General features: G+C 35.0%; 3 protein-coding genes and 1 long non-coding RNA gene across 5 annotated transcripts in view; 1 reads left to right on the top strand and 3 right to left on the bottom strand.

The window, feature by feature from the left end:
- LOC107607435 (calmodulin-lysine N-methyltransferase) overlaps window positions 1–233 on the bottom strand; it is a 3,754-nt gene extending 3,521 nt beyond the window's left edge. Inside the window, exon 1 of the mRNA XM_016309635.2 lies at window positions 26–233. Within this exon, the coding sequence (XP_016165121.1) occupies window positions 26–119 (94 nt within the window). The 5' untranslated portion in view covers window positions 120–233. The remainder of the gene's footprint in view (window positions 1–25) is intronic.
- On the bottom strand, window positions 486–4,964 carry LOC107606060 (oligopeptide transporter 7-like). 2 transcript variants are annotated; one of them, XM_016308922.2, is made up of 6 exons: window positions 4,724–4,964; window positions 4,045–4,627; window positions 2,598–3,167; window positions 2,171–2,429; window positions 1,748–1,930; window positions 486–1,255 (listed from the first exon to the last, which is right to left on the bottom strand). In XM_016308922.2, the coding sequence occupies exons 1-6, from the start codon at window positions 4,755–4,757 to the stop codon at window positions 641–643; spliced, it is 2,244 nt and encodes a 747-aa protein (XP_016164408.1). In that variant the 5' UTR covers window positions 4,758–4,964; the 3' UTR covers window positions 486–640. The 2 variants fall into 2 exon arrangements, with proteins under 2 accessions (XP_016164408.1, XP_016163878.1); XM_016308392.2 differs by having other exon boundaries at window positions 4,045–4,964.
- On the top strand, window positions 4,578–5,277 carry LOC110268341. Its single transcript, XR_002356512.1, has 2 exons — window positions 4,578–4,781; window positions 4,960–5,277. It is a non-coding gene; the product is annotated as an uncharacterized LOC110268341 (long non-coding RNA).
- Window positions 5,599–9,166, bottom strand: LOC107605179 (chromatin modification-related protein MEAF6). The gene is made up of 8 exons (XM_016307336.2): window positions 8,877–9,166; window positions 8,241–8,372; window positions 8,051–8,145; window positions 7,388–7,488; window positions 6,637–6,706; window positions 6,311–6,338; window positions 6,170–6,230; window positions 5,599–6,023 (listed from the first exon to the last, which is right to left on the bottom strand). Exons 2-8 carry the CDS (start codon window positions 8,251–8,253, stop codon window positions 5,918–5,920), a joined length of 474 nt encoding a protein of 157 aa, XP_016162822.1. The 5' UTR covers window positions 8,254–8,372; window positions 8,877–9,166; the 3' UTR covers window positions 5,599–5,917.

The following is a 9,629-nucleotide window of genomic DNA, read 5'->3' on the forward strand; positions in this document are numbered from 1 at the left end:
AAGTAAGTCGGAAGAGTTGAATTACGTGGCTTAGGATGAGAATTGCGAGGGAGAAGAGCGTGGCGGAGGATCTGCCATCTCAAAGAGGAAGCTTTCTCCTTTGTTCTGCTACTTTCCATCGAAGTGGGAACCAAAGAATGTCGTTTTGGTTTCACAACGTGCCGTTTTGAGGCAGAGTACCAAAACGACGATGAAGAGTAAGGTGAGCTGGTTAACTGAAACTGAAAGTGTGAAATACTGAACTAGTTTTGTATTAATTACTAATTAAAACCTTTTTGGATAAAAGAAAATTAAGTATCAATAATAATAATAATAATAAGTGCAGATTTTGTATTTTTTTTAATTTTTATCATAAGATTTTAATTTCTAATGTAGGTTAATTTATATGCATTGACAATAAAAGTCAAACAACTTTAAAATCCAAAGGGACATGAATTGCTGGACATCTTTGATAATTCATAATAGAACTCAAATTTACATGAATGTTCATAATAATCCAACATTTTTTTTCATTTCATTCAAATGAACTATTACAAAAGTCATACAATATTGGTTGAAGCATCAAGAATGACATGTAAACAGCTATATACAACCTTGAACCTAGTAACTACAAATTACAACAATGGTGTAATTTACAAACTTAGTATAGAGGACACCCTTGAGCTGTGACACCTTGAGCAGTTGGACATGAAGCTAAAGGGCAACCATCAACTTCACTCCCCCACCAGTTTAAGTTAACATTTTCCATCCCTAAACACAAGTAAAGCAGCACTCCCATGAATGCTAATCCGGCATCAAGTCCTCCGGACAAGGCATAATTGTGTCGGCTCCACCACCCGCGATAGTATCTGTAGGCGACAAACCCTGAGAGGAATCCAACAAGAACCCAACTAGTGTAGTTCACCGGAGTGCCCGGAGGCATTTCGGCTACGGCAGCCAAGATAACTGGCATGGTTATAAGTCTAATCCAATGTTTGTTTGGGAAGGTTTTGTGTGCTAGCCATACTAATAAAGGAGCAATAGCACCAGCCAAGAAGAACCAGTTTATGGCTGAGTAGTGTCCAAGATCTCCAAAGATTCTGTGAGGACCTATCAAACCCCATATGACAGATGCATCATAGAATACATGATCAGTGGGACAAGTCCATGGACTACTTCCTGGAAGCAATTCTCTATCACATATGTCTGGAATAGTGCTCATGAGCCACCATGCTGTTGTTAAATGGACCAAAGCGGATATAGTAGTGCCAAGTATCTAACAGAGTAATGCAACACCGCCCAAAACTATTCAGAATTGGAAGAAAAAAAAGAAGAAATAGTTGCATAAAATCTGCACATAATGTGTGGGCTAAGATATTCTTACATAGGAACAAGTTTATTTACAATAAAAGTGGGTTTCATGCAACATATACTCACTTATTTTTGGGTCTCGTACTTTTTTTTGCAAATGTGTTTAATTCTTACACTTGTGTTCATGTAAGAATTTCTCATAAGGTAAGTGGATATGCATGAGAGTGGGTGATGTGAGTGTAAATTTCAAATTTGTAGTGTGATATTACTTAAACATTATAAAGCAAGGATGAATAAAAAGAATTTGTATGATATTGTAGGGCCAGATCAAAATTCAAGAGTATACGAAGAATTGAATATTCAAGAATCATTTTCCATGTACAAGCATAAATATAAGAAGTCACACTGATCTTTCTCTCAACTTCTATGAATAATGAGGTAGATTGTGTGTGCAAACCTGTGCAACGAACATTGATCTAGGAGGGATTTTCATGTAATGGCCAAGCTTGAAGTCTTGCAAAAAAGAAATCCCCAGTTTCATACTTCCATTCCCATATGTCTTAAACAAAATGTTTGCAATGGGATATCCTGGATAGATGTATCCAATTATGTATTCTGTGATAACATTCAAAGCCGGTGCCTTCATCAGGAACCAAAACAAAATTGTTATCCATTTGATATTACAACAGTAAAAGGATTATGAGACAGCACCTATACTTTAACTTTTCAAATTAAATCATTTTAAATTCAATTATTTAGCAGGTTATATTGTCATCTAATTGTTGCATAAGTGCAATTTTGTGCCACAAGTTTTGTCAATTCAGCATTATGATAGCATAGGGAATTGTCATAAATGATCATAAATGCAATGCTTTTATACCTGATTTGTTGTAGCTCTAATGATTCCAATTGGAAGAGTGAATGATAGAGCAACAACACATGCTAACACCACACCCCACCATGGAAGCTGGAGTTGATCGTTATAATATCTGCATATGAACATAATTGCAGTGATGTTGAACAATAGAATGCAAATAAACCACCATTCAGGAACTTGTTTATAATTTTTTCTCATCAGCTTAGTGTGTATATCAATCTTCTTGTCTTGGAATGCAGACTTGCTTAGTTGTAATATGTCCCTGCTCCATTGAAAGACATACTTCAATCACATTGACAGACCCACAGTTACAAAAGTTAATGAAAAATAAAAGGTAAATCAAATGGTTAGAGTCTTATTCATAAATGAAATGGTATCATGCATAACATACTAATATTACTTTCCAAAGAAAAACTTGTAAAGCTTGTACCTTCCATGGAAGAGGAGTACATGAACAAGAGTTGCAGAAAGACAAGCAAAAGCAAAGCCATATGCCATTGCAAAGCTTATGCTAAGATAAAGAGGGCCATCGCGCTCGTATGCCTCTAGGTCGAGGCGAAAGTTAGGGTCTATAATATCTGATATGTTGTATTTCTGGCCATTGGACATGAATAGTTCATCTGAAAGTATGGGAAATTTTCTTGCATTGTAGATATTCAGCCAATAAGCAGAGGGAATAAGGACATAGACAAAAATGGCAAAACCAGCAGCAACATTAGCAGTAGCAAACCAAGGACTAGCCAAAGGGCTACCAAGATAAGCACATATGCTAGACCAGTCAAAACCAACAACACCAAGTCCAAGACCATGTAATCCTGAACCTATTTGTTGTGCTACAATGGAGTTGGGAAACATCCAACACATCCAAGAAAGTGAAGTTAACATTGGGAATAGGTAGCCTGGTAAGACATAATAAGCAAAACTGCAAACAAATGCCATGAAGAAGAACTGATTCCGAGTTAACCCTCCTTTTGGCCTCTCCTCCTTCTCATGCAGTGCCCTGAAAACCATTATTACATCAACTTAGTAGTTAGAAGAGTGATCTTTTCCTATTTATCAGTGAATATACTTGCTATGAACATTTTGGTGATTTCGATTCACAGTTGTGTTGGAAATTCTAAATGCTTATGGCTGAAAATGGGTACATGTGACAGTGACACTGATCACTATTCTTTCTCCAAATTCAATTTTGGTGCAAGCTAATCATGTTCGCCATTTTAGTTGTACATTTTCCTTTTCTTTTTCTTCTTGACTTGATTGTTGTTTTGGTTTCTCTGTTTTCCACAGTGAGTCCCTTATTTATGCATCAAATTATTTTCATTTAACAAAAAAAAATTATATTTTTGTCGTTATAAATAGTAATATAGATCTAAATTTAATTGATAGTCAATATAAATTGTTTATTTTTTTTTTTACAAATATATAGCATATATTGTCATATTACACAAATATTTACTTTGCTTTAAGATTACACTCCTGTTATATTTTTAGAATTTCATTTGTGTATTCAATTTATATAATTTGAAGAAGAAAAAAATTACTAAACTATGATTGATAACTATTCAGTATTATACTATTATTTTTTAGTTCCTCAAATTCTACTAAGTATTATAAATGTTTTAGATTGATTAAAATTCAAAGCTTAAAATGATTTTATATTATCAATCCATAAAGCTTAATCTTAAAAACTCTCAGAATTGTCACCAAAAAAAAAAAAACTCTCAGAATTGGTCTTTTTTTTTTTGGACAGAGCTCAGAATTGGTCTAAATAACGAAACTTTATTTTTATGGGTCATTTGTTGACTCTATTTTACTTTTTGGTCATTGTCCAACGTCATTGTTTTGAGACAAAGCTTGGTGAAAGAAACAGTGAGTACCTGAAAAGTGAGACCTGGACAAGATTTTGTGGCCACCACATACCAGCAGGCTCAACTAAGTACCTCCTTAGAAGCCCGGCCCAACAAAAGCCCAACAAGTGAGTCGTTATTACCACCAAAAAGCCCATCAATGCAGTAACCTCTTTCCGGTAAAACACCTTAACGGCACTCACAAAATGAATCGCATAAACACTCGCCGCGCCGGAGTTCGCGAAAATCGTGATAAGCACGTGCTCCTTCACGCTGAACTTCCCCGGATTCATCGTGAACTCAAACCTCGTTCCCTTCCAGAATCTTCGATCCGTCACCGTCGCCGCCAGCAGGTGCCCCGCCGGAACCACCGCTATCTGCGCCGATATCGCCGTCAGTGATAGCGGCTCCCTCCGGTACCAGAAGAACTGGTTCAGGAACGAGAGAAGCACACATGCTAGGGTTCCTAGTATCCATGTCCTGAAGGTGAATACCGGTAGGAAGGGATCGTCGGTGACCGGGACTGTCAGCGAGACTTGCTCAATCGAAGAGTCTTCGTAGTCCTCCTCCGCCGGCGAGTTTTCCGGCACGGTGGATGGTGGTTCTGTGTGAACTGAAACAAAAGAAACACGAAAACGCAGCGTATTAGTGTAGCTGAAAAGTGAAAACCATACTATAATAGAAGAGAAAGTGTGAAACTGAGCGTTACGGAGTGGCGCGTGGATTTCGTGGTGGTCAGCCATAGAGTTCCGGCGAAGTTGGAGAAGGTATGAAACTGAAACCAGATTTTTCTGCTTTTTTTTTTTTTGTCTAAACAATTTTTTTAAAGGACTAAACTAACTTTCACTCTCACTAATATTGAGATTATTCATTGTTGTGTGACTATGAATTTTTGAATATTCGAGTGGAATATTGTTTGTATTATTAATTTATTATTGTTACTAGTGAATTTATTATCCGGTTTGGGGAAAGCTTTTCTTTGGATTGAATCATGAGATTGAAAAGATGAGGATCCAGGGAGAACGACATGTGAGGACTGTGTGTGGAGTTCAACGCTTGCAGCTGGAGTGTGTTGCAAGTTGCAACTATATGCAATCATAGAACTGGATAATTAATTGTATCTGAAGAAAGGAAAACAAAAAGCAAGAGTAGGAACGTGTCATAAAACTCATAATCAATCATAGTCAACAGGGAACACAACACTATTGATCGCTGTACGGTAGCCAGTTAATTAATATGTTATGCAATCGTCTTCTTCATGCCTTTCTTTGTCGCATATATGGAGAGAAAATCACGGATGATATGGTAGCTGGAGTTGATCATTACTCATTAGAACACTCACATTGTCACATATGAATATAGTGAGGTTCCATATAAAGATAATAATGTTTATCAAAATAATGCAAATAAATCACCATTGAGGAACTTGTTTATAAATATATATTCTCATGAGCTTCGTATGCACGGCTATTTTAACTTGTTTATTATAATCGGGAACCATAAATATACCATCATTGAAGTGTTAATTAAACATTTTTTGGCGGATCTATGAATTAAACAATTAAATTACTCAATTCATAGAAATCAGATCTGAATCAGTTCATATTAGAGCATGTATATTTTACTGAATAAAATTTGTCTCTGCAAAATATTTCTCCCTTCTACAAATAATACCAGAGAGAACACTGTCATAAACTTGCCAAACGAACTATCAATAGTTCATATGCGCACAACTAGAGAGCACCAACTACACATCCATTAAATATGATAAGTATTTGATTTCTATCTTGAATCTTAATACCTTATTTCTATCCCCATTGTCTCTCATAGAAACTAAACGCTACCTATCAGAACAGAATCTTCCCATTAAGATTAATAGAAAACTTAACACGAACATTCTCAGTCAAAATATCAAATCTGGATCATCTTCATAATCAAAGTCTTGATCACTTGAATGCCTTAGTCTCTTTGCATCTCTTGGTCCGCCTCTTCCCCTCTTTGGTTTACCCCTATGGATTACATGCACATATATTAGCTCATCCAACATATAACTATTTGCCAGGACTTGCAACAAATTTCTATAATTCTAAAAGAAAATAGCAAAATGCTTAATTCAATAAGATCGAGATCAAAGATAAACTGGTTAAGTGCTTACGGTCCATGCGCATAAATTCCTCCGCCTTTTGAACGACCAGGACCAAAATCAGATCTCCCATCTGACACCAACAGAATACAGTGAATGGGCAATAAAATTCATGCTGGGAAGTTATTGAGATGAACATTTATATGAACTCACCATCTCGTCCAGCTGCAAGCTCTTCTGCCTATAATACACCAAATGAAAATAGAATTCACGTCAGAAAATAACCTATTTGTAAAAGGTTGCCAACACTTAAAGGAAAAAAAAAAATGAACCAAGCTTCAAATTCATTTATTGTTTCCATAAATATTGCCTCTGAGATAGTTTTTTGGGTCTCAAATTGACAAGAATGGTATCATAAGATTAGGCTCATTAGCTAAACTTCTTAATCATATATGACATAGGTTTAATGTAGACTAGAGCAAGGTAGAATCCTTTTTCTCTATTCGTGAATTGCTAATCACTAAATATCAGAAACACACCGCTTGTGAGGTTACTGAGGACAATGAAAAGAGCCTATCTTCAGGATGAAACTTTCTAGACCGCTTCAAGCTGTAATGAAGAAAAATAGATTCAACAATGTCATACAAACATTACATCAACAAGCATAAGCCAAAATACAATTACCTTCATATCTCAAAAAGAAGGGAAAATGAAAAAAGAATAGGAGCACATGCAAGTGTACACATTAACTCATCCGTGATAAAAAGTTCTAAATGCACAGCCACAGACTTTGGTCAAAAGAGTATAATCCTGAATTAAAAATGGCATGCCATATACTACAGGATACAGATGGAGATGTGCAACAGATCCCTCAATAAAATTCATTACTACATAGAACTCAGATATATAAGACGACACCTATGAATGAAACTCCATTGTGTGTAATTTTAACATTCAATATACAAACATGGAAAATAAACCTTGTTCAAGGCGGGATATTTAGCAGTTAGTAACAGAATTCATGAGTTAGTCTTTCTAATAGGTTCCTGATAGACACAACTATTAATTATGCACAAAAGATCGTTCACTCTAGAACACACATTACCCATCCTATTTTCCTACGGATTATTAGAATCAAAGATTGTAATATAAAATATGGAAGCTACTACTGCTCAGGAGAAATGAAATAAACTTCATAAGGTAAGAGACTGAAGAATAGGTTTCTTGATATTACATTGACTATTTCAAAACAAAATTTAAAAGGAAAGCCAAATAGAAGAAACTTCGTACAGTGCAGTGTTCTTTGAGGAAGACAAGAATCCCTCAAATCCTTTCAATACATTTCCACACTGCCCAGGATCCTGTAAGTAACTTGTCTCCATATCATAAACCTATGTTAATGGCAAAATGTTAGCCCGTTATGGCTAGAAACCATGTAAAAGGTCCTTCAAAGAGCTTAACTTCATTAAATCATTTCATGTTAGTGAAGACAAGCATCCAATTTGAGCATCCAATGATCTAAGATACTGCACCTGAGTGCATCATTGCATGCCAACTCAACAAGAAACTTACAATAAAATTGGAATTAACTGCACAACGTGAACAAGAAATTGCTGGACAAGTGAAGGGATTAATATTCTGTAACATATCCCGCTAGCACTAGTGTCATATCATGAGAATAAAGACAGGATGCTGCATATAAATGATGGCGGATCATATTACAACAAATTTTCTGTCTTCTTCTCTTATTATGATGCTGCATTAGCGAGGAACCTTAGCCAGTGTAAGTATCCAATTTTAGGATAGATGACATTTTTTCCAATTGATATCATAGAACCTTTATATACACTTCAAATAATAAAAGTAAAGCGACCATATATCTTGAGAAATAGTTCCTTTACCCGTGTTTTGAAGCAATGAAAAAACCCTAGAAGCAACCATTGAAAATTTTACCTGTTTTTCAATGCTGCGAAGCTCATCGTGAAGCTTGGCTCTCCTACTAAGCAGCGAGGCCAGCATTGCAGATGGGTTTACAGTACCCTTTTGTCCTATAACATAAGCTCAGGCAAACAAAAAACAACATTGTTGCAACTTTAAGAACTCAAACAAAAAATCAAGGGTAAAGGGAAATATGAAGGGTTACCTTCGGATTCCATTTTCAAGCAACCAAATCAATTAGGGGCTTGAGAATTGAAGAAGTAATGTGCATATTCTGGTTTCTACATCTCTTATAGTTAAATCTTTGGTCTTGATTTTTACCTTATGCCATCATACTCTACATAAATAAATAACTTCGTAATTAAAAAGAAAAAAGAGAGAAAAATCTGCATGTAGAATTTCAAATATTCAAGTTATGGATACACCATCATATTTGGCATAGAAAAAATAACAGTGTTCTTAATAGAACGAATACAAATTGTATGCAGATAGTTATATCAAACTATTCAGCTAGTATCATAATCTCAAGGTCCCTAGAAAGCAAAGAAATCTATCACTAGCCATGAAACATTATCAAGTATTCAAGTAACATGATACAAGCTACTAAATCAGATCCAACTTTAAACTTATGCATTAAAAATGTAACAGCTATAGATATTCAGTACATATAATTAAAAACCCTAGTGCCTTGAAACACAAGAAATTTTTCTTCGTTTTTTTTTAATTTTTAGTTTTTTATTTGGCTACATTTCATTGCACTATATATACTTTAAAACAATCAATCATATGGTAGAATAATCCTAATAATTCAACAGAAGAAAGGGAAAATGGGAAAACGAACTCATGAAACAGAATCCCGACTAGTACGACAATGGCAAGGTGACGGCAACGGTGAATCGATGGAATATCAACCGCGAACCTGATGATGGACGAGAATGAGATTTGAATTGTGAATTTGAGAATTTGGGGACCTTAGGGTTTCGACCTTTCGATGCTTTGAAACAAAAAAGCTGAGACTGTTTCTCAGGTTTCAGCTATTTTTTTTTTTGGACAAAGCAGGTTTCAGCTATTTCGCATTGGGGACGAGAATGAGATTCGAAGTCATTTCTTCTGTTTTTTTTTTTTACACAAAAAAGATTGTGGGCCCGACCCGCTAACATAGGAGATTGGGTTCTTAAATCTTAATATAAAAGTCAGAAAAAAGTTTGAAAAGGCTTAAATTTAAAAGAGGTTTGATCACATTTAATTATTTTTGGATTTGTAACTTCTATTTAATAAGATGAATTTACAATAAAAGTTCTTAATCTAATAGTAACTAGAATTCGTGTTTGTTAGACCATTATATTCTATATGATACCATAAAAAAAATATTATAATTTAATGGTTAAACAAGTGACTTGTATCAAGTTTAAATCCTGTCCCAAAAAAAAAAAATCCTAACAAAAACTATATATATGTACTCTATAGATATATAGCTAGATATAGAAAAAAATTGCGGGAAAAATGGCTTACAAAAGTGTAATAATTTAGTTCTTAATCAATTCACATGAGTTCAAGCTTTAGAAATGGAAGATGAAAACATAAGCTATTTTGT

This window comes from Arachis ipaensis, chromosome B01 (genome assembly GCF_000816755.2).
Source record: "Arachis ipaensis cultivar K30076 chromosome B01, Araip1.1, whole genome shotgun sequence".
Lineage (NCBI taxonomy): Eukaryota > Viridiplantae > Streptophyta > Magnoliopsida > Fabales > Fabaceae > Arachis > Arachis ipaensis.

Bases quoted from the DNA above. Each gene is read 5' to 3' on its own strand.
- LOC107606060 (XM_016308392.2), bottom strand. From the start codon at position 4,757: ATGGCTGACCACCACGAAATCCACGCGCCACTCCGTAACGCTCAGTTT. The intron at 3,168-4,044 runs GTACTCACTGTT...AATGGTTTTCAG, and splicing joins GTCCAGGTCTCACTTTTCAG to GGCACTGCATGAGAAGGAGG. The intron at 2,430-2,597 runs GTACAAGCTTTA...TCAATGGAGCAG, and splicing joins GTACTCCTCTTCCATGGAAG to GGACATATTACAACTAAGCA.
- LOC107605179 (XM_016307336.2), bottom strand. The intron at 6,707-7,387 runs GTACGAAGTTTC...TCTTCATTACAG, and splicing joins TCCTCAAAGAACACTGCACT to CTTGAAGCGGTCTAGAAAGT. The intron at 6,339-6,636 runs GTGTGTTTCTGA...GGTGTATTATAG, and splicing joins CCTCAGTAACCTCACAAGCG to GCAGAAGAGCTTGCAGCTGG.